The sequence below is a fragment of the Sciurus vulgaris genome (assembly GCF_902686455.1).
Source record: "Sciurus vulgaris genome assembly, chromosome: 4".
NCBI classification, from domain to species: Eukaryota; Metazoa; Chordata; class Mammalia; order Rodentia; family Sciuridae; genus Sciurus; species Sciurus vulgaris.
In genome coordinates this window covers 79,883,782-79,908,123 of record NC_136464.1, presented here as the reverse complement: position 1 = coordinate 79,908,123, position 24,342 = coordinate 79,883,782, and the positions used below count along the sequence as shown (strand labels likewise).

General features: G+C 38.1%; 3 protein-coding genes across 7 annotated transcripts in view; 1 reads left to right on the top strand and 2 right to left on the bottom strand.

Annotated features, from left to right (window-relative positions):
• The window catches only part of LOC306660171 (annexin A8-like protein 1), a 94,648-nt gene extending 70,707 nt beyond the window's left edge, over positions 1-23,941 (top strand). For 5 of the 6 annotated variants that reach the window (XM_079138354.1, XM_079138350.1, XM_079138355.1 and 2 more), the window contains one exon: positions 22,773-23,941. In XM_079138354.1, the coding sequence (XP_078994480.1) occupies positions 22,773-22,940 (168 nt within the window). In that variant the 3' untranslated portion in view covers positions 22,941-23,941. Of the gene's footprint in view, positions 1-21,229; positions 21,298-22,772 lie in introns of all 6 variants that reach the window. The other variant, XM_079138352.1, reaches the window with a different exon arrangement.
• The window catches only part of LOC306660181 (protein prenyltransferase alpha subunit repeat-containing protein 1-like), a 631,547-nt gene that overhangs the window by 285,038 nt on the left and 322,167 nt on the right, over positions 1-24,342 (bottom strand).
• LOC306660238 (AN1-type zinc finger protein 4-like) lies at positions 876-14,240 on the bottom strand (the record flags this gene model as incomplete). Its single annotated transcript, XM_079138393.1, has 5 exons — positions 876-1,808; positions 2,885-3,002; positions 8,338-8,401; positions 8,927-10,096; positions 14,211-14,240. The coding sequence occupies 5 exons, from the start codon at positions 14,238-14,240 to the stop codon at positions 1,673-1,675; spliced, it is 1,518 nt and encodes a 505-aa protein (XP_078994519.1). The 3' UTR covers positions 876-1,672.

The following is a 24,342-nucleotide window of genomic DNA, read 5'->3' as shown; positions in this document are numbered from 1 at the left end:
TTAAATCAATGTATTTCACTTGATTTTCAACTTAAACTGCTTACAATTATATTTTTCTGAAACACATTAAAATATATGACTAGTAAAAAATGTTCATCCAGCTGGATGTGGTGGCACACACCTGTAATTCCAACAACTTGGGAGGCTGAGGCAGGAGGACTGCAAATTTGAAACCAGCCTGGGCAACTTAGTAAGACCATGTCTCAAAATTAAAAATATAAAGGGGTAGGGATGTTGCCCAGTGGTAGAGCACTCCTGGGTTCCATCTTGGGTACTATCAAAAAAAAAATGTTCATTCATGTTAACACCTAAAATTATCTCATGTTTCTGGAGTAGACAAGGGGTCACAGTTTGGAAAATAATACTAGATGCAAAATTTAATTATTTGATAGCTTAGAACCATATTAAACATTAAAGAAAATAAATAGCTATCTTTCATTATTTATGGTTTTGTTTTTGGGGGTTTTTTGTTTGTTCGTTTGTTTGTTTTGTTGTTGTTTTTGCTATTTTTCCCAGGTTGGTTCTGAATTTCTGAACCAAAGGATCCTCCCAGCCCCCATCTCCTTAGTAGCTAGGCCTGCAGGCATGTATCACTGTCTGGTTCCTGTCTTTGTTTTGTTTTGGTTTTTTGCAGTACTCAGGGATGAACCCAGGGTTGCTCTTACCACTAAGCTATACCCCCAGTCCTTTCTAAAATTTTTTATTTTGAGACAAGTTCTCTCTAAGTTTCTCAGGCTGGCCTCAAACTTACAATCTTCCTGCCTCAGCTTCCCAAGTCCCTGGAAATAGGCAGGTGCTCCTGGCAAGAAAAAGTATTTATAAAAGAAAATTTGTTGTAAATAATCAAATAACCAAACTCATAGTGAAATTGAATGTTTATTTGAACTTCTCTTGGTAGTAGTACTCAATGAATAAAAAATAAACCAAGCTGTGACATTTTGTTTTAAATGTACCCAGTTTTTGGAAAATTAAACAGTTCTGTATTTAATGGCAATAAGTGGGACATCTATTTTAAAACTACCATTTAAGAAGTAGTACTTTAAAAATATATACTATGATTAACATGATGTGTTTTATGGAATTGATACATATCTGAATGCCAATGTGAATAAGGAAGAAATATATATGTGTTAAAAACCACACTGGAAAGCCAAAGGTTTTTTTTAATATAAAAAGTAGTTTGAAATAAATAAGAACTTGCTAGTAAACCCCATAAACTTCCACACATGGGATTAAAAAAAAAGTCCCCACCTGACCAACAAACAAAAGAAAAAACTTGGTCAATTTGAGTAGAGTCATTACACAACCACTCATTTCTGTACAACATTAAAGCCTGTTTATACAATCAATATTAACTTCCTAAAGTGCACCTTTTGAAGACTTGTCTAGTAAAATTGCAATATCAAACATAAAACACTTAACACAGACATGCAATAACAAAGCTAAATCATTATGGTGTAAAGTTTTTAAAACTACTTTTAAAACTTTTGATTCACCAAAAAATAAAGAGGTCAAATACAATAGTGTTCTCATCCTCCAACAGTATGCATTATATGCTTTTGTTACTTGGCAAATCTTTTGGAGTCGAACAAAAATAATGCAGTCTAAACAATATTTCTTCTGTTAATATAATACGATTCCTCAGGCAGAACAATAAGGTGCAGAGGAAGAGTTATATTTTTGGAAGTTTTGGTGCATTAACCACAGGATTTGCCTCCTGCAAGTATCTCCTCCCTGCACTCTTGTAATCATAGGTGCAGCCGTGAGTTTCTGCATAGCGGTGAGATGCACAGAAGTTGTTTCCACATCTAAAGCACAAAAAGAGTTTATGTGAATAGTCACATTTCTATGAAAGGTTCATCTCTTTGGGAGAGAGACACTTGACTTCAGGTATTCCAACAGGAGCCCTTTGGATCTCTCCTTAGCAATTTCAGTGCTGACATTTCCCTTCCACTTATAAGCACAGAGATCCCTCCCAAAAGAACAAGTTAATTGCCTATGAATGCAGTTTATACTAAAGAATTCATTATGGAATGAAATAGGGTATATACCTTTCTGAAGTAGTAAAATTTCCAAAGCTGATAAATATGTCCACCGTATCTCTTATATTTAGTAACCTAGAAAGAACTCTGAATTTCTAAGAAATTTCACTTCATGAAAAAATTAAATTGTGTAAAAGTTAACTAAGCCATAAAAGGATTTTTTAAAAAATGTTTCTAGGGCTGGGGGCACAGCTCAATGGTTAGAGCACTTGCCTACCATGCGCAAGGTCGTTCAATCCCTAATACCACAAAAAATTAAAAACAAATGCTTTGAGCAACAAGATAGGCTGTTTTCAGTTGAACATGATACATTCTAAAAAGCAGCAGTTATTTTCAATGCCTGGCCTCACCCTAAAGGCAGATACCATCCTTGGAGGATATCAATTAATGCTAATGAAAGACATAATTATGAGAACAAAAAATACATTATTAAAAAAATAGTCATCTATTTGAAATGTGAACCATATAATTGTTAAAATTCACAGTAAATTAAATTCAGTCCTTTTTTTCTATTTAAAATAGAATTTTGAAGAAAGGATTCTTGTAGATAACAGTCAAACAAAAACCAAGTGTATTTAACAAAGGACAAAGAAGGTATACTCTGTCCCATTGGTTTAAATCTACCTTAAAGGGCAGTGAAAGATCCGCTTTTGCCTTTTGGAAATTCATTAACTATCTACTTGCTCTCTACTTCAGTCAATTAGGAAATCAACTGAGATTGCTATTTGAACATCAGCTTGATGTTATGAATAGCCAATTTAAATAATGTTTTTATTTTGCATAATCCCCACACTGGTTCACCACAGAGAAAGCATCTCAGCTTCTGCAGCTGGCCAACCTGCCTGCATTCGTAGCTAGTAGCCAGTCCAGTTTTCTTTCCACAAAGAAAACAATGCTTTGTTGTTTTTTTCTTTGTTTGAAGAGGGGCTTTCACAGGTGGGAGGTGATGGGTACATTCTCCTGTTTAGAGAAAGGACATCTTGATTAATGCAGGCATTAAATTCTAAATGTGAATATCTCTAAGCAAAACACAAGACACATTCCTGTAATGGTAAACATCTATGATGTAAGAATTTAATTTGTACCATTTTCTTTTTTGCCATAATGGGGATTGAACCCAGGGGGGCTCTACCACTGAGTTCTACCGATGGTCCTTTCAAAAAAATTTCTGAGACAGGGTCTTACCAAAGGGCCAGGCTGGCCTCAAACTTGAGATCTTCCTGCCTCAGGATCTTGGGTAGCTAGAATTACAGGCATGTGCCACCACACCTAACTCTATACTATTTTTTTTTTTGGTGGTGCTGGCAATTAGAACCCAGGGCCTTGTACATACAAGGCAAGCACTTTACCAAGTAAGCTATACTCCCAGCCACTAGTTCTATATTATTTTTATATTGAAAATTATTGACAGAATCTATAAATGAAGTTGCAGGAGTAGTTTTCTCAAATTTTTTTTCAAAGATGTGATAGATTTCTATTGATACTAGGACTAATATTTTTTAAGACTTCTTGTATACACCAACACTTTTCTGATTATATCCAAAGAGAATCAGCTTGCATATAGTATACCAAACACTGAAGGGATCAAGTAAAATGCTTCAAAGTTGTCCAGCAGACATCTCTCATTTTTTACCAGAATATTCATACTGGAGGAAAGCCATGTGGATATAATAAGTGTAGAAATGACTTCTGGCAGGAGGAATTCCTTATTAATCATCCAGGAATTCATTCTAATGAGAAACCCTATAAATGTAAGGAATGTGGCAAGGCCTTTAAATACGGCTCACGGCTAATTCAGCATGAGAATATTCATTCTGGCAAGAAACCCTATGAATGTAAGGAGTGTGGAAAAGCTTTCAATTCTGGTTCCAATTTCATACAGCACCAGAGAGTTCATACTGGTGAGAAGCCTTATGAATGTAGGGACTGTGCGAAAGCCTTCAGTCGGAGCTCACAGCTGATTGAACACCAACGGATTCACACTGGTGAGAAACCCTACCAGTGTAAGGAATGTGGCAAGGCCTTCAATCGGATCTCACATCTTAAAGTACATTATAGGACTCATACTGGGGAAAAGCCTTATGCATGTAAGGAGTGTGGGAAGACCTTTAGCCACTGGTCTCAGCTGATTCAGCACCAGACTGTTCATACTGGCAAGAAACTCTATGACTGTAAGGAGTGTGGGAAAGCCTTTAATCAGGGATCAACTCTCATCCGCCATCAGAGGACTCACTCGGGTGAAAAGCCCTATGAATGCAAGGAGTGTGGGAAGGCCTTCAGAGTGAGCTCCCAGCTTAGGCAGCATCAGAGAATCCACACTGGGGAGAAGCCCTACCAGTGCACGGTGTGTGGTAGAGCCTTCAAACGAGTGTCACACCTCACTGTCCATCTCAGGACTCACACCGGTGAGAAGCCCTGTGACTGTGAGCAGTGTGGGAGGGCCTTCGGTCACTGCTCACAGCTGATACAGCATCAGGCCTCTCACGCCCAGGGAAAGGCCCGGGAACGCCAGGGATGGGGCAGGACTGCCACTTGCGATGCTGCCATGCAGCAGCACTGCAGGCTTCGGAGTAGAGAAGCTCGTGTGGATCTGATACGTGCAGGAGAGCCTGCCATCGGCTCGGACCCCCTGTTGATCATCCGGGAGTTTGTGCTGGCAAGCAACCATGTGAATGGAAGTAAGGGGAAAGCCCACTAGCTCAGGTCCGTCACATCTGCCAACGCCCGCACCTCACAGAAGACCTGGGGGGAAGGCAGAGGTTGGCCTTCACCCTGAGTTGTAGGGAGACGTCTGTGGATACAAAGGAACGTGTTTCGACTACTGTTAGGTGGGGAAGGTTGGGAATATTTATCTCCAACACATTCAGAATCACGTTTTCTAATTCTAGCTTACTAATTTCAACAAGAGCCAAGTTTTAGTTTCCTTGGGGGTGGGTGAGGAACTGGACAAATTATTCTTGGATCACTTCCCAGGAAATGAACCACGAAGGTACAGAAAGGGGTGATGAGCAGTCACACACACCAAGAGAGGTGAGGCACCTATGGAGCTCCCGTGCATTGCATGCACAGACCCATGGACCCGTACTCGGACACGAAGTGTGCTGTTGAAGCTTCCCGAAGACTCAGGCGCCGTGACTTGGCAGGTGGTCATCTGGTGATCACAGTTCCACTTGACCCTCTTTCAGGAAGAGGCTAAGTTTGGGAGAATCTTGATTTCCATGTGGGCAACTTGTTTCGGGTTCTATTTTGTGACTTCTGTCACAGGCAGATGTCGGCTGCCTACCCAGCAGCTGTGGCAGCCTGCCTTATTGTCAGCATCTGTCTCTTGCCTTAGAAGTTGAAACTGTCCAGATTCTCATTTTCCATCCTCCTGTGCAGCTCAGAGTAGCCAGGATTTTCCAGTGGTAGTCAGTGGGGTTTTGGGGAAGGAGTTAGCTCCTTCAGCGTTCACTTCCTGTTGTCAGACATTTTCCCATGAGTGTGAGATGCCTGCAGCTGTCTTGGAACCAAGAGGAGAAAACAGGACCTCAGAGAAGCTGACGCCGCAGCCTGGAGACCCTGGGCAGTGCTGGGACTGCCTCTGACGCCTTCTGTAAGAGGAATAAACCTTTAGTGCTGGGGTTACTTTTAGTTGGGTGTTTTGCAAATTTGTATCCAAAAGCATTCTAAATGATATAACTTCAAATTTTAATTTTATTATGATTGAGAAATGTGGCCTGAAAATTTCTACTTTGATATTTTTCTTCATGGCTAAATATAGGACTGGTTTTGGAATATGTCCCATGAACTTCAAAAAATGTATGCATTCTACATTTTTGGATACAAGTTTCTAAATAAGTCCATTAAAGCCAGTGGATTTTAATGATAAAAAAAAAATAAATAAAAAAAAAATAAAAATCCACAACACAAAAAACAACCAACCTGATTCAAAACTGAATAAAGGACAGAAATAGATATTTCTCTAAAGATATACAAGGATTCTTTTTTTTGGGGGGGGGGGGCTGGGGATTGAACCCAGGGCCTTGTGCTTATAAGGCAAGCACTCTACCAACTGAGCTAACTCCCTAGCCCCTCTAAAGATATACAAATGGCCAAGAAACATCTGAAACTTAGTCAACTAGGCAATCAACATCACTAATTAGGGAAGTGATGATATCACTCATCATTACAGAAGTGTAAATCAAGCTGGGTGTCCTGGCATACATCTAAAATGCCAGGAATTTGGGAGGCCAATGCAGAAGGATCACAAATCAAGACCAGTCTCAGCAACTTAGCAAAGCCCTAACCAACTTAGTGATACTCTGTCTCAAAATTTAAAAATTTAAAAATAAAAAAAAAGGAAATGCAAATCAAAACCACATAACATATCACCTTATATGGCTGTTTGAAAAAATGAAAACAGAAAACAAGTACAAACAAGGATGTAGAGAACTGGAATTCTGTGCACTGTTAGTAGGGAAACAATATGGTGGTTCCTCAAAAAAATTAAAAATAAACCAGGAGTGGTGGCATATATGCCTGTAATTCCAGTGACTCAAGAAGTTGAGACAGGAAGATTCCAAGTTCAAGGCCAGCCTCAGCAACTTAGCAAGGTCCTGTCTCAAAATAAAAAATACAAAGGGCTAAGGATGTAGCTCAGTGGTATAATGCCCTGGGTTCAATCCCCAGTACAAAAAAAGAAAAAACTAAAGTGCCGTATGATCCAACAGTTCCACTTCCGATATACATCCCAAAGAATTTAAAGTAGTGTCTCAAGGAAATATTTGTTACAATCATGTTCACAGTACTATTTTACTCACTGTAGATAAAATGTGGAATCAGCACAGGTGTATTGCTGACAGATGAATGGGTAAGCAAAATGTACTATATACAAACAATGGAATATCAGCCTTATAAAGGAAGAAAATGTTGACCATGCTACGACATAGACAAACCTTGAAGACTTTATGGTAAGTGAAATAAGCCAGTCACAAAAAGACAAATACACTTAGATGGTACTTAAGAGTAGTCAAAAAAAAATCCAGATAGGAAATAGAATGACGGTTGCTGAGGGCTACAGAGAGGGAGAAAATAAGGAGCTGGGGGTTCTTTTTCTGTTTTTGTTTTTGTTTTGTTCTTTTGATATGGGGTTTTCCTATATTGTGCCTATACAAAGTTTCAGTTTTCCAGGATGAGAAGAGTTCTGGAGGCAGATGGTGGTGACAGTTGCCCAACAATGGGAATATATTTAATACAATGAACTGGATGCTTAAACATTTTTTAAAAAGTAAAATTTGTGTATATTTACCACATAAAAAATTGAAAAAGTAAGTAGATATATTAAGACTTCATAATATTATGCCTTGCATAGAAACAGAAAACAAATCCTAAGTATCTCTTTAAAAATATAAAACTCAGATGGTAACGATAATATATAAAGTACAAAGGAAGCACATCTTGGGTAATGAGTTTCCCATCTCTGGTCTGGGTACTAAAACAAAAGAAGATAGAAATAGCTTCTCTTATCCTTGAAAATACTGACTGACAGTGCATCTTTAAGGTGCTACCATTGGTAGGAGGAAATACTAATGGTATAGTCATTATTGCTACTATGTCTTAGACAGGGCCTGTCCTAGAAATTGATCCTTTCTTTTTAAATATTTTTTTCTTTTCTGATACTGGGAATTGAACCCAGGAGCACTTCAATACTAAGCTACATCCCAAGTCCTTTCTTAAAAAAAAAAACAAAAAAAAACAAAAAAAAAAAAAAACTTTTTATTTTCAGATAGTGTCTCACTAAGTTGCTAAGGCTAGCCTCAAACTTATGATCCTCCTGCCTTAGCCTCCCAAGTCACTGGCATTACAGGTGTGTGTCACTGAGCCCACCTACTCCTTTCTTTTATCCAGAAATAACTATCAGTCCATCAAAAAGAGATTCTTACCCTTGATACTGAAGCATGATGTTAAAAACATCTCTCTAGGTTAACTCCTCAAAACCCATTCAGCAGCCCATCAGGACTCAAGAGTGGCCAGCCACTGGGGGACGGGAACTACATGTTAATTCTTTAATAATCTTGTCTTTTCACATAGGCCATACCTTTTCCCAGACAAAGGATGTCAATTTCAATTTTTGTTTTATTCTTCAATATGGTCAGTTCACATACTGAATTTCTGAACTGGAAAAAAGTTTAGGGAGAGAATTTACTCTGTACATACCATAGAAAATGTTCTTCCCATTTCTCTTTGAAAATTCAACACTATACAGAGTAATGTGATTATTAGCCTTATATTATTTTCAAAATGATCTGTAGCTTACCTACTCTTTTCCCTGCTGTTGCATTATTTCCATTCATTCCATTATTTCCAATACCACGGGCAGACTACAATTAAAACACAAAACACCTACAAAGGTGAGTCAATGGAGAATAGAAAAGATCACCAAACATGAAATACTTGCATTTTATTACTAAGATGCTATTGGGCTTCCATTTAAAATTATTTAATCTATTTTGTTTAATTAACAAATAACTTGAAAACTGCTTGTCACTTTTAGTAATATGATGCTTATTATTTATCTTTGAAAGAGAGTTGATGGTTCAGATAAGAGTCCCTACTTTGAGAAAAACATTAGTAAAAACATTTAGCATTTAGCAGTATATGATGAACTGTTTACATGAACTTATTTTCAAATCACACTTCTCAATTGGGACTAACATTATTTGAAATTCTATCATAATTTTTTTTTAATTTTTAAAAGATTTTCTACAAACTGAGTAAATGGTTTCAGAGAAACTTATGAAAAAGGTCCAATCAGCCCCTCATTTCTGTAAACAATGATCAAACTTTAAATATGCTGAATAACTACAAGGATAACTAGTGGAACATGTTGAAATGATTACACTTACTAGAAAAAAATCTGTAGATTCTGACTGAGGAGAACTTTTCCTAAGGCTTTCTTCCTGAAAATGCTGAAGGTTTGTAGACAGACCAATTCCAGAGGGCCGGAGCCTGCCTGCCCCACGTGTGCTCTGTAAACTGTCTTTGCTTGCGCTCTGCGCCAGTGAAGCAAAAAAACCGACATTATTTATACAACCAACGGGCTCTTTAGGAGCCTTGTTGGCAATTTCTGTGATGTCCCGAGCCTCGACTTTGGAAATAATATCAGATCTTTTCCCAGGTGAATCAACTTTAATACCACGAAAGCGAGAAGTCCTAGAGAAAGAAGAATCAGCTATGGTTCTAACATCCAATGACCTGAGTGTGTTTTGTGAAGTAGAAGGGAGGTTCTCTGACTCCAAACATTTGGACTGTCTCTGTGGTTTCCCGAGAGAATTACGCAGTGGTGTTGGCGCAGAACAGCGAAGTGGTGACAAGAGTCCATTCTTGTGAGGACTTAACTCGCGGTGGTTAAGAACTGTAGTGTCTACTGCCTCACCACTCAACACTCGTGCAACATGCTTCATATGCTGCTCTGTGGCTCTCGACCCTTTGTCATCGTTAGTGAGTAGGAACTCTGTATTCGCCTTCTGAATGCCTTCTAAGCCACTGCTCTGTTCAACAGCATTTCCTTCTGAAAAGGAGGCAAATGGCCCCACTTTCGGTAGAAGTGATTCTTCAGGTACACCCTTTTCTGAAGCTGGAAATAAGACAGTGTCATCTTTGTTATTACAGGGCAAGTTCCCTGAAAAGTGTTTTGTCCGCCTGGGCAGGGATGATCCAAGATGGAGAACAGAACCAGCAAGCTCTCCATCATTTTCTAACTCCATATGGGGCATCTGAGGTGGCAGTCTGTTGCTACTATTAGAATGAGATAGTGTGTTACTTTCCCAGTTATTCTCCTTAAGTGCTTCACCAGTGAGAGATGAAATGGGTCTATCTGCAGGGGGCTGAGTTGCCAAACTTGCAGCTCCCTTCCTGGATGTTTCCGGTACACAGTCATTTCCAGGAGAAGATAAACAAGATTGCCCAATGTGTGGCAGGACTCTTAGCAACCTGTGGCGCGCTGCTGCTGTGGAACTGCTAGAAGGTCGAGGAGCTATAGGTGGATGAGGTTTTACCTTGACAACTTTCTTAGGCTATAAGAAAAGAGTGAATATATAATTCCTGTACACAGAAGGGCTACCTCTGGTAGCTGCTTTTATCATAGACTCATTCTCTGGCCAGTATGCAACTCTACATCCACCAAAAGTATTTTTTAAAAGTGAAGGTTATGAGCTGGACACAGTGGCGCTTGCCTCTACTCCCAGCAACTTGGAAGGCTGAAGCAGGAGGATCACAAGTTAGAGGCCAGCCTCAGTAACTTAGCAAGACTCTGTCTCAAAATAAAAAATAAAGTGATGAGGATGTAGCTCAGTGGAAGACCATCTATGGGTTCAATCCCTACTACCAGAAAAACAAATAAATACATAAATAATTTTTTTAAATGAAGGTTATGACTTCTAAACAGTAGAGGTTAATGGCAGTTGCCTAAATCTAAGTATCTTCATACATTCTCTAAAACAAAATAAAGCAAAACAAACAAACAAAAAAGCCAAAACCAAAGAGACAAATAATATAATCAAATAAAATCACTCATAACCCACACCTTCATCAAACAGGGAAACATTTAATATGAAGTTCAAACTAGCAGTAAATAGAAAAATACACAAAGACTCATCTGCAAAGCCTATGCACCAGTGGTAAGAGGCAAGAAAGTATAGCTTCAAAAAATGAACCCACAGAAAGGAAAATATACTTGTTATGAAAACAATTCTAAGATCTGGGATTTCAAACATGAGCTATGTTACGCTTTGTATCTTCAATTTCCCTAAAAAGCTCACATGCTGGGAAACGAAGGAATGTTTACAGGAGAAATTAATAGATTATGAGAGCTGTACCCTCATCAGTGGATTAATCCATTTGAAGGATTAATAATATGCATGAGCTACTGGGTGGTAACTGTAGCCAAGTGGAGTGTGGCTGGAGGAATTATGTCCCTGGGAGTGTGGTCTTAGCCTGTATCTGTCCCTGAACCTTTCCCCACACTCTCTACTTCCCTGTAGCCAGGAATTTTCCTGCACCACGCCCTTCTGTCGTTATTCTCTGCCTCACTATGGGCCCATAGTGATGGAGTGGGCCCAATCATGCACCGAAACTCTGAAACTGTAAGTCTAAATTAAACTTCTCCTCCAAGTTGTTCTTTTTTTAAAAATCATTTTTAGTTATCAATTAATCTTTTGTTTTATTTATTTATATGTGGTGCTGAGTATCAAACCCAGGGACTCACACATGCCAGGCAAGCGCTCTTTCACTGAGCCACAACTCCAGCCCTCTAAATTGTTCTTATCAAGTATTTTGGTCACAGAGACAAAAAGTTGATTAACATAGGCTCCAAGGAAATCAAAAGGAAGCAACTTGAAATCATTTAGTATCCAAGGAGACAGTACTATTCATGGGAAGAAGGAAGAAAGAAGAGTAAATCAGAAGGACAAGAGTAAAGGTAAAGGGGTTGGGATTGTGGTTCTGTGGTAGCACACTTGCCTAACATGCGAGGCATTGGGTTCAATCCTTAGCACCACATAAATATAAAGATATTGTGTCCACCTACAACTAAAAAAAAATAAATCATTTAAGTTTAAAAAGAAGAATAAAGGTAAAGAGGAAAGCAAAGATCCTAGAGAAATGAAAGTAAACCACAAATTATAATGCACCAAATTTTTAAAACTAAATAAATACAAGGGAAACTGGAAGAGGAAGTGAATTGGGGGAGGGAGAAGGGACAGAAAAAGAAAATACTTGGTAATGAATTGCACCAAATCATGTTATATGCATGTATGAATATGTTACAATGTACCCCACAGTCACGTATAACTATAATGCACTAATAAAAACATAAAAAAGTGAATTATAAAAATCAGGAAACAGCCAGGCACGGTGGTGCACACCTGTAATCCCAGCAGCTCGGGAGACTGAGACAGAAGGACTGCAAATTCAAAGCTAGCCTCAGCAATGCTGAGGTGGCTAAGCAACTCAGCAAGACCCTGTCTCTAAATAAAATACAAAATAGGGATGGGGATGTGGCTCAGTGGTAAAGTGCCCCTGAGTTCAATCCCTGGTACCAAAAAAAAAAAAAAAAAAAAAAAAAAAAAATCAGAAAACACTAAATCTTCCCTCCAATAAAAGAGTGCCACTGATTAAAACAACAATAATAAAACTGTACAGGTGTCGTGACGCACACCTGTAATCTCAGCAACTCAGGAGGCTGAGGTAGGAGGATCACAAGTTAGAGGACAGCCTCAGCAACTTAGTGAGACCCTGTCTCAAAATTTGAAAAACTGAAGAACTAGGGATGTAGCTCAGGGATGGAGTATCTCTGGGGTTGAACTCAATCCCATTAAAAAAAGAAAGAAAGAAAGAAAAGCAAAAACCTTGCATTTTGCTGTATTATCAAGAGGGTGCTACTGAAATAGTAAATTTCACTTTACCATATACAAAATTCTCACTTTTGTATATTAACTGTTAATATGTACCCAAGTAAATAAAATTACAAGAAAAATCTGAAAAAAAGGCATACCAAATCCATACAAAATTATAAAAATAAAACAGAAAACAATGAAAACTGGAACATTTCAGCTACTTAAAATTCTCCCTCAACACAATTAAGTGAAATTGTGAAATTGCATCACAACACTACAATTGAATTAGATATCCTTAAGTTTGTATTTGCATGTATTTTTTAAAAAGTTATATCAAGTGGCACACACTTATAATCCCATTTTACTGGGGAGGCTAAGGCAGAAGGTTTACAAGTTTAAGACCAGCCTTGGCAATTTAGGGAGACTCTGTCTCAAAATAAAAAATAAAAGAGCTGGAAGGTTCATCCTTAGTACTATGGGGGAAAAAAGTCACACCAAGCAATAAATCCCAAAACTAAAGATACAATGGACAATAGAATAAAGAGTACTATGGAAAGATATGAAAACAGGAAAGAAAATTAAAATAAATAATTTAAAATGTGAGAAAAAGTAGTTGATTCAAAGACATTCCAATAAGTATATAAAGGAAGTCCCTAGAACAGAAATAATTGAAACATTAAAAAACTAATACATAGATTATAAGAAATTGTCCTGAAATAAGACTTGAATCTTTACATTAAAAAAGACTCAAGTGTACTATGAAAACTGACCCAGAACAGCAAATTCTAAGACCTATCCTAAGTAAGTGATTTACAGAGAAAAAAAGTGGGATTGTCAGTTGGATTTCTCAATGGTAATATAAAAATAAGACAATAATAGAGCAACAATTTTTAAACTCCAGGGAAATTAAACCACATTTAATATTCAGTTGAACTGCCATTTAAGTGTTAAGAGTAAATAAAAAGTTTTGAACATGCAAAAACTCAGTAATTTATGTTATTATAAGCCTTTTCTGAAGAATTTACTAACCAAAAAGTATGGAGAAACTTTAGTGAAAAAGATTAATAGTATGTATGGTATATATGTCATTAAAACTAAAGTATCAGTGGGGATAAAGAATGCAAATTTTTAAATGGGAGAAAAAAGAAGTTCACCATCACTTAAGTACACTGATGGTCAATTAATAAGTAGGAGTCAAAAGATATATCAGATGATGTATGGTCCTGATACTAGGCAAGGAAAGTTAAGGGTAAAGTTGCTAAAAATATGACATAAAGTATTTTATAACCTTTTAGAGTTAGCAGCACAATAAAAATATGTTATTAGTATTTATGTACCAAGTCATACAGAATCTACCTCCTTAAGGCAAAAGCTATGGGAGATGAAATAATAAATTTATTTCTCTATATAAAAGCTTTCGTGCATCATGGTTCTTACTGCAAAATATCAAGCGGACAAATTAAAAAAAAAAAACAGAAGATCTAAACAACCTATCATTAAGGTTGATTTCATAGATATCTATCAAACTTTTACACAAAAGTTAGAAAACACCTTTTGAAATACATATGGAATGTATATGAAAAATTGATATTGGTTCTCAGTGAATAAAAACTACTCTGAAGTAGAAATGTAAACAGCATTGTCTGATTTCCATGAAATAAAACTAGAAATTCATTAAATTATTTTTGGACTGACGAAAGTTGTATCCTAACAAAACTTATACACTTAAAAGTAATTAAAATACTACAATTGACATTATGTTCCCACTAATGTGTTAATGCCAAAAATGTCTAACCTGCATGATGAAACTGTCAGACAAATCCATATTGAGGAATAGTCTACAAAACAATGGGCCTATACTCTTCAAAAATATCTGACATCAGAATGGCAATTATCAATAATACAAGCAATAATAAGTGTTGGTGAGGATGTGGGGGAAAAGATGCACTTATACATTGTTGGTGGAATTGGAGATTGGTGCAACCACTTTGAAAAACAGTATGGAGGTTCCTCAGAAAACCTGGAATGGACCATTTGACCCAGCAATCCCACTCCTCGGTTTATAACCAAAACACTTAAAATCAGCATACTACATTGCTGCAACCCCATCAGTGTTTACAGCAACTCAATTCACAGTAGCTAGATTGTAGAACCAACCTAGATGCCCTTCAAGAGATGAATGGATAGAGAAACTAAGGTATATATACACAATGGAATATTACTCAGCCATAAAGAAGAACTGCAGCTCCCCATTTGCCAACATATTTAGAAGCCAGAGCAGCCATCTTGGATAATCCTGGAAGCTGTAGCTCCAATCTTCAGGTGGGGCAAATCCCATCCTGAGACACCTGCTGGAGGCTTGAAGCTCATTGTCAGGTACCTCTCATACATCAGGCTACTGAACACTGGGAGGTTTCATTAGTATATGATTATTATACAGTAGATTTTCTTTTTTCTCCTTTTTAAAAAAAAATTAAGTTTTTATTTCTTTACGTTTCTTGCTTTCTTTTCCTTCTGTTTACCTATTCCCTCAGAGTCGCTTTCTCCCTTATTTACATGATGTTATTGTCCCCATGGGGCTATTTGGTCTAGGATTGCATAGTGTCTGATTTGGGCACTGCTAATATTGATCTCCCCTTAAAGAAAGGGTTTTGGACACCTATAGGGCCACTATAAGCCTATAGGGGGAAATCTGCAATACCCCAGATCTGCAGAGCTAGAGGGGAAGATACATGAACAACATGAAAAAACAAGGGAAGAAAACGATCCAAACAAATCTAGATTCTATATTAATAGAGTCCAATGACAGTATGTTAGAAGAAATGTCAGAAAAGGACTTCAGATTATACATGATTAAGATGTATAAATGTACAAAGCAAAGGATGAGCTAAGAGAGCAAATGCAGGCAAGGAATGATAATACCAATAAGCTGAAAGAGCACCTGCAGGAAACAAAAGATCATTTCAACAAAGAGATAGGGATTCTAAAAAAAAAAAAAAAAAAAAAAAAAAAACCAAACGGAAATCCTTGAAATGAAAGAGACAAAAAACCAAAAAAAAAACTCAATGGAAAGCATCACCAACAGACTAGACCACTTGGAAGACAGAACCTCAGACAATGAAGACAAAATATTTAATCTTGAAAATAAAGTGGCCCAAACAGAGAAGATGGTAAGAAATCATGAACAGAATCTCCAAGAACTATGGGACATCAAGAAAAGACCAAATTTAAGAATTATTGGGATTGAGGAAGGCACAGAGATACAAACCAAAGGAATGAACAACCTATTCAATGAAATAATATCAGAAAATTTCCCAAACCTGAAGAATGAAATGGATAATCAAATACAAGAGGCTTACAGACACCAAATGCACAGAATCACAACAGACCACACCAAGGCACATTCTAATGAAAATGCCTAACATTCAAAATAAAGATAGGATTTTGAAGGCCGCGAGAGAAAAGCATCAGATTACATATAGTGGGAGACCAATACGGATAGCAGCAGACTTCTCAACCCAGATTCTAAAAGCTAGAAGGGCCTGGAACAACATATTTCAAGCTCTGAATGAACATGGTTGCCAACCAAGAATCCTATACCCAGCAAAACTAACCTTCAGATTTGAAGATGAAATAAAATCCTTCCATGATAAACAAAAGTTAAAAGAATTTACAAATAGAAAGCCTGCACTACAGAATGTTCTCAACAAAATATTGCATGAGGATGAAATGAAAAACAACAATGTAGGTCAGCAAAGGGAGGAACTACCTTAGAGAAAAGCCACTCTAAGGAGAAACCAAGCCAACTTAAAAACCAAAAATAAGCCAAATGACTGGGAATACAAATCATTTCTCAATAATAACCCTGAACGTTAATGGCCTAAACTCATCAATCAAAAGACATAGACTGGCAGAATGGATTAAAAAGAAAGACCCAACAATATGCTGCCTGCAAGAGACTCATCTCATAGAAAAAGACATCCACAGACTAAAGGTGAAAGGATGGGAAAAAACCTACCACGCACATGGACCCAGTAAAAAAGCGGAGGTTTCCATCCTTATATCAGATAAAGTGGACTTCAAGCCAAAGTTAGTCAGAAGGGATAAAGAAGGACATTTCATACTGCTTAAGGGAACCATAAATCAGGAAGACATAACAATAGTAAATATTTATGCCCCAAACAATGGTGCATCCCTGTACATCAAACAAATCCATCTCAATGTCAAAAAACACATAAACCACAACACAATAATTCTGGGTGACTTTAACGCACCGCTGTCACCACTAGATAGATCTTCCAAACAAAGTCCAACCATAGAAACCATAGAACTCAATAACACAATCAATAATCTAGACTTAATAGACATATATAGAATATTCCATCCATCAATGAGCAGATACACTTTCTTCTCAGCAGCACATGGAACCTTCTCAAAAATAGACCATGTGTTATGCCACAAAGCAGCCCTTAGGAAATGCAAAAAAAGAGAGATACTGCCTTGTGTTCTATCAGATCATAATGGACTGAGAGTAGAAATCAATGACAGAATAAAAAAAGGAAATTACTCCAACATTGCAGACTAAATAATATGCTATTGAATGAAACATGGATAACAAAAAACATCAGGGAGGAGATTAAAAAATTCTTAGAGGTCAATGAGAATGATGATACAACATATCAAAATCTCTGGGACACTATGAAAGCGGTACTAAGAGGAAAATACATTGCATGGAGCGCATTCCAGAAAAGAATGAAAAGTCAACAATTAAATGACCTAACATTACATTTCAAAGCCCTAGAAAAAGAAGAACAGAATAGCAGCAAAAGTAGTAGAAGACAGGAAATAATTAAAATCAGAGCTGAAATCAATGAAATTGAAACAAAAGAAACTATTCAAAAAATTGACATAACAAAAATTGGTTCTTTGAGAAAGTAAAATAGATAAACCCTTAGCCACACTAACAAAGAGGAGAGAGAAGACTCAAATTACTAAAATACATGATGCAAAAGGAAATATCACAACAGACACCACTGAGATACAGAACATAATGAGAAGCTACTTTGAAAATCTGTATTCCAACAAAATAGAAAGTACCAAAGACATTGACAAATTTCTAGAGACATATGCTCCTCCCAAACTGAACCAGGAGGACATACACGATTTAAACAGATCAATATGAAGCAATGAAATAGAAGAAGCCATTAAAAATCTACCATCCAAGAAAAGCCCAGGTCCAGACAGATTCTCAGCCGAGTTCTACAAGACCTTCAAAGAAGAACTCATTCCAATACTTCTCAAAGTATTCCAGGATATAGAAAAGGAGGGTACCCTACCGAACTCATTCTATGAAGCTAATATCACCCTCATACCCAAACCAGGAAAAGACACATCAAGGAAAGAAAATTTTAGACCAATATCCTTGATGAATATAGATGCTAAGATCCTTAACAAAATATTGGCTAATCGTATCCAAAAACATATTAAGAAAATTGTGCACCATGATCAATTAGGGTTCATTCCTGGAATGCAAGGATGGTTTAACATCAGTAAATCAATAAATGTAATCCATCATGTCAATAGACTTAAGGATAAGAATCATATGGTTATTTCAATTGACGCAGAAAAAGCATTTGACAATATACAACACCCCTTCATGCTGAAAACACTAGAAAAAATAGGGATAGTAGGAACATACCTGAACATTGTAGAGGCTACTTATGCTAAGCCCATGGCCAACATCATTCTTAATGGAGAAAAACTGAAACCATTCCCTTTAAAAACAGGAACAAGACAGGGATGTCCTCTTTCACCACTTCTATTCAACATTGTCCTCGAAACTCTAGCCAGAGCAATTAGGCAGACTAAAGAAATTAAAGGGATACGAATAGGAAAAGAGGAACTTAAGCTGTCACTATTTGCGGATGACATGATTCTATATTTAGAGGATCCAAAAGCCTCCTCCAGAAAACTTCTAGACCTCATCAATGAATTCAGCAAAATAGCAGGCTATAAAATCAACACGCATAAATCTACAGCATTTTTATATGCAAGCGATGAAACAGCTGAAAGGGAAATGAGGAAAACAACTCCATTTGCAATAGCCTCAAAAAAAAAAAAAAAAAAAAAAAAAAACTTGGGTATCAATCTAACCAAAGAGGTAAAAGATCTCTACAATGAAAACTACAAAACACTGAAGAAAGAAATTAAGGAAGACCTTAGAAGATGGAAAGATCTCCCATGTTCTTGGATAGGAAGAATTAATATTGTCAAAATGGCCATACTACCAAAAGTGCTATACAGATTCAATGCAATTCCAATTAAAATCCCAATGATGTACCTCACAGAAATAGAGCAAGCAATCATGAAATTCATCTGGAAGAATAAGAAACCGAGAATAGCTAAAGCAATCCTTAGCAGGAAGAATGAAACAGGGGGTATTGCAATACCAGAACTTCAACTATACTACAAAGCAATAGTAACAAAAACAGCATGGTATTGGTACCAAAACAGACAGGTTGATCAATGGTACAGAATAGAGGACAGAGACACAAACTCAAATAAATACAATTTTCTCATACTAGACAAAGGTGCCAAAAATATGCAATGGAGAAAAGATAGCCTCTTCAACAAATGGTGCTGGGAAAACTGGAAATCCATATGCAACAGAATGAAACTAAACCCCTATCTCTCACCCTGCACAAAACTCAACTCACAATGGATCAAGGACCTTGAAATCAGACCAGAGACCCTGCATCTTATAGAAGAAAAAGTAGGTTCAAATCTTCACCTTGTTGGCTTAGGATCAGACTTCCTTAACAGGACTCCCATAGCACAAGAAATAAAAGCAGGAATCAATAACTGGGATAGATTCAAACTAAATAGCTTTCTCTCAGCAAAGGAAACTATGAGCAATGCGAAGAGAGAGCCTACAGAGTGGGAGAATATCTTTGCCTCTCATACTTCAGATAGAGCACTAATTTCCAGGACATATAAAGAACTCAAAAAACTCTACACCAAGAATACAAATGACCCAATCAACAAATGGGCTAAGGAAATGAACAGACACTTCACAGAAGAAGATATACAAGCAATCAACAGATATATGAAAAAATGTTCAACATCTTTAGTAATAAGAGAAATGTGAATCAAAACTACACTAAGATTCCATCTCACCCCAATTAGGATGGCGATTATCAAGAACACAAGCAACAATAGGTGTTGGAGAGGATGTGGGGAGAATGGTACACTCATATATTGCTGGTGGGACTGCAAATTAGTGCAGCCACTCTGGAAAGCAGTGTGGAGATTCCTTAGAAAAAACTTGGAATGGACTCTCCATTTGACCCAGCTATCCCACTCCTCAGCCTATACCCAAAGGACTTAAAATCAGCACACTACAGAGATACAGCCACATCAATGTTCATAGCTGCTCAATTGACTATAGCCAGACTATGGAACCAACCTAGATGCCCTTCAATTGATGAATGGATAAAGAAACTGTGGTATATATATATATATATATATATATATATATATATATATATATATACACACAATGGAATATTACTCAGCTATAAAGAATAATAAAATTCTGGCATTTGCAGGCAAATGGATGAAATTGGAGAATATCATGTTAAGTGAGATAAGCCAATCTCAAAAATCCAAAAGAGGAATGATCTCACTGATAAGCGGATGATGACACTTAATGGGGGATGGGAGTGGGACAAGAATGGAGGAAGGAGGGACTGTATAGAGGGAAAAGAGAGGTGGGAGGGATGGGGGGAAGGAAAAAAATAATGGAATGAATCAAACATCATTACTCTATGTAAATTTATGAATATGCAAATGGTATGCTGTTACTCCATGTACAAACAGAAACAATATATATCTCATTTGTTTACAATAAAAGTAAATTAAAAAATAAAAAATAAAAAAATAAACAGATAAACTGGGGTCTGCTTACTGTGATTTCAGCAAAGGAGAAAGATGAGGGAATCATGACAAAGATCCTTTGCTTAGCCAAACTTTAGTCAGTTTCTTGAATCTTCTCCTAAGCCAATCAGTACACTTCCTCCTAAAGTCCAGTTTGAGCAAAAACCCTTTGAAGCCAATGCAGTAGGAGCCCCCATCTTCCATACTGATGACTATATCTGATCACCTTCCTCACATGCCCCATTGGTGCTGATGTCTGATCATCTTGCCCTGTCTTCAACAAAATCCTGTTTCAAGGCTTTGGAGAGAATCTCCCTTACCCCGAAGTTTCCTCTTAGTAGTTTTCCATCAACTGACCTCATCCCACTCCTTGCTACGTCTCCCTGTCCTTGCTATATCCAGAGCTGAGCTCAGCTCTATATGAAATCTCTCCTACTTTGATGCAACCATCCTGAATTCAATTCAATTTTCCCACTTTAATTATTGTCCAGTTCTGATTTTTCTTTGGCAGGGATATTCCCTGCTTGTGGCTTTACCATGGCTCTATAATGACAATGGTTTGTGTTGCATTATTGCCTTTTAACCCTCTGTTACAGAGTGTATTCTTGGACTCTCTCCATCCGCAGATTAAACATTTTATTCCCCAGGAGCTGGATTCTTTTATTTCCATTGAAATATTATTTCCACTAGCTGGTAGACAAGGATGGAACATGATGCAGAGAATGGAGTCTGAATGTCTCCTATGCCATGATCTGAGGCAAGGGTTTCATCCTGTGTGGGATTCTGTGAGCTTATCATAGACTTTCAGAAATTTCTCTTCTCTTTAAACTGTCCAGTGTGGCTGTTCTTCTTAGCAACTAATAACTCTCTTTACTACAGAGTTCCTGCCCTAATGGCATCTTATCTGGTTATATGTCTCCCTCAGAAAAGCTCTGAGTCCCATAAAGGTAAGAACTTTGCTTTATTCAGTTTTGAACATTTGGTTTAGCACATAGCAAGTACTCAGTGAATATTTTTAAATAAACAGTAACAACTAAGAGTACAGAATCTGAGGAGAAAACAATCTTTACAGGGAAGTGAGTTGGGGTCAAACCTTTCTGGTCACTGATTCTGAGAAGACTCTACAGGCTCTTTGGACTTCCCTGTGGAAGGAATTCTCAGCCAACCTCAATGAAAAGAGTTCTGGGAAGGATCTAAGTGGAGAGGGGAGCTGCTCTCAATCTTTTGGCACAAACTCAGCCCCAGCCTTTGTTTAGATTCTGCCACTTGCCATTGCAGGACCACCAGTTCAGTGCAGCATGAAGGCAGTGACCAAAACATGCACCCAGCACTGATTTCATGTTCTTGGGAGGAAAGGGCTGTAATACTTGGTTTGACGTATTTAGTGTGTATCCCTGAGCTGAGGAAGGATTGTCTTTCTGGACAAGTCAGGATTCTTTAGGAAGGAACAAAGCAGGGAGAACAGATTTGTGGTTAGCAACTGATTTGTAGTTGGTTTCTACAACCAAGCATTCTCCCTGACCCCAGATTAGGGCTGGCCAGATCATTCTTCATAGGGAAGGTGAAGCTTGAGCACTTTTTAAATTAATGCTTATCAGGTTGACAGGAAAGGGAAGAACATTCCTGGCAGAGAGAGAAATGTAAACAGCAGAAGGAATCTGGTCTGTACCAGACAATGAAAGGAACGGCATGCTTATGCCCACAGAACAGGGAGAGTTCAAAGATAAAGATTTGAGAGGCCAAGTAAGGAAGACTCATGCTGCCAGGCTGAGGAGCTCAAAGGCTTCCCAGGGTCAGGGGAGAAACATTGCAGGTGATGTACATCTTGACTGGGTTTCAGTATGATTTCTGCCATCAGGAAGGATGGTGAACATGCATAGCTGAGTTTGGAGGGAGGAAGCCCAGCACTGAACCTGTTTCCACACTCTGACAAGACATGCCACCAATTGCCTTAGCCTTATAGCCCAGTATTTTGTGGTCCTTGGTTAATTCCCTGGGAGGAGGCTAACCTTGGTCACCTTGTGTCCTGGGCCTAGGAATTTTTAAAAAAATATTTTAATGTACCCAAGGTCACTGCATCTCTGTCCCCTTAGGAGAATTTACTGATTGTAACATCTCCTTCTCTGAGACCATGAATATCTGAAATTTCTCTTGTGAGCCCGAGGCCTGAGCTAAGGTTCCAGGCATTGTCACAGCCCCATGTAGGTGTCCAAGCTCCCTCATAGTATTGAGCCCAGGTAGGCCCTGTCTGATGCTCCATTGGCCCATGACTACCTTTGTCCCCCTGCTAGCCTTTCCCTGGCTCTGGTCCTGACCTCTCAGGTTATTCTTTAATGGAATTCTAGGGTTTCCAGTTTAGTGATTAGGGTTGTCCCTGTAATGTGCTGTGGAGCTAGATTGCCATCAGTCTCTCTCAAACCAGAATCCCAGGTTGTCTGATGCTGCCCCGATTGGCCATGCTGGGTTCACTCTGCCAGGGCCAGTTGGCTCCTTCCAAGTAGACACAATTTCCTCTCCAAGGCTCAGTACCTCTGATCTCCCTGAATGCCTTGCTGCTGGAGTAAGTAGCTGGACCATGAATGAGCCATGACCTTTTCCGCAGTTACCCCTGTCTCTGTCTACAGGTCCTTACGGATAAGCTTCCCATCCCAACCCTTTCCCATCCTCAGTCATAACCTGGTCCTAACTGAAACAGGAGTCAGTCATCTCAGCTCTGCCCCTGGCCTGGTGTGATGCAGGCCATCATCTTCCCAGCCTGGGGACTGCTGTCCCATCCTAGCTGCCAGACCCTGTCACATTCCCACATCCCTCTGTGCCAACTGGATCAAGGACTAATTGTCTTTGTTTAAAGCCCCACGTGCTCTTCCTAGGCTCCTTTGCTTCCCTGATGGCTTTATTTCTTGGTTTGTATTATGAGGGAATACACTGGATGGAGAAGGTCCTTGCAGATGTGGAGTGAGGCCACCCTCACCCCTGCCTCCCCATGTGTCTCCCATGGACAGGCAATCAGAGCCCAGGTCAGCATCCTCACATCAGAGCGGGGCCAAGCTGCCTGGAAACCTGCTCTCACAGCGCCCTCTAGTGACAGTCACCTGGAGAAATGCTAAATGGCCTGGGAACTGAGGACCTCTGAACTGGCCAGAGAAGGATGAGGGGCATTGAGGGCTAACCTTGGGCAGCACCAGCATTGGGTTGAGGGCGTTACGTTTCGCTTGTATTCAGCTTTATCGAGTGTGGGGCAATCTCACAGCTGAGCAGTTCATTTCTGCAATTATGTTTTAAAACCTCTTAACTGCACTGACCCTTGTGTGTCACTACTGCCTCCCTGTTCCCCTGAGGAATGACCTGACCAGTTCACCTGACTGGAAAAATCCAAGACAGTTCTGCAATAAAACAGAATTTCTTCACTGTCTTGGATTAGGGAAAGATTTTTTAACCAACACAGAAAGTAAGTAAAATAGAGAAAAAATTGAGAAAGTGGGCCTCATCTGAAACTAAAACTTTTATCATTAAAAAATTAATAGATAAGTCACAATTAGAAGGAAATACTCACAAAAAACTTATTTCCTGGATATTTGAGAATTCTTACAACTGAATAATAAAATTCTAATTTAAAATATGGACAAAAGACTTGAGCAAACACTTCACAAAATAATATCTTCAAATAACCAATAAGTACAGAAAAAAAATGTGCATTTAAAAACATCAAATTGGCACATCTCATATATTACTGGTGAGAAAGTAAAATGAGGTTAACACTTTTGAAAATTATTTGATCACTTCTCATCAATTTAAATCTATACTCTTCTGTATAACCTAGCAATTCCATTCTTAGGATTTTATCCAAAAATGTGAAAATTAATCTCTAAACAAAAGATTAGTATCACAATATTAATAGCAGCTTCACTTTAAAAAGACAAAAACTGAATCTAAATTAACATTAAAAAGCAAATGAAAAGACAATTGGGGTGTGTCTACATGATTTAACATTA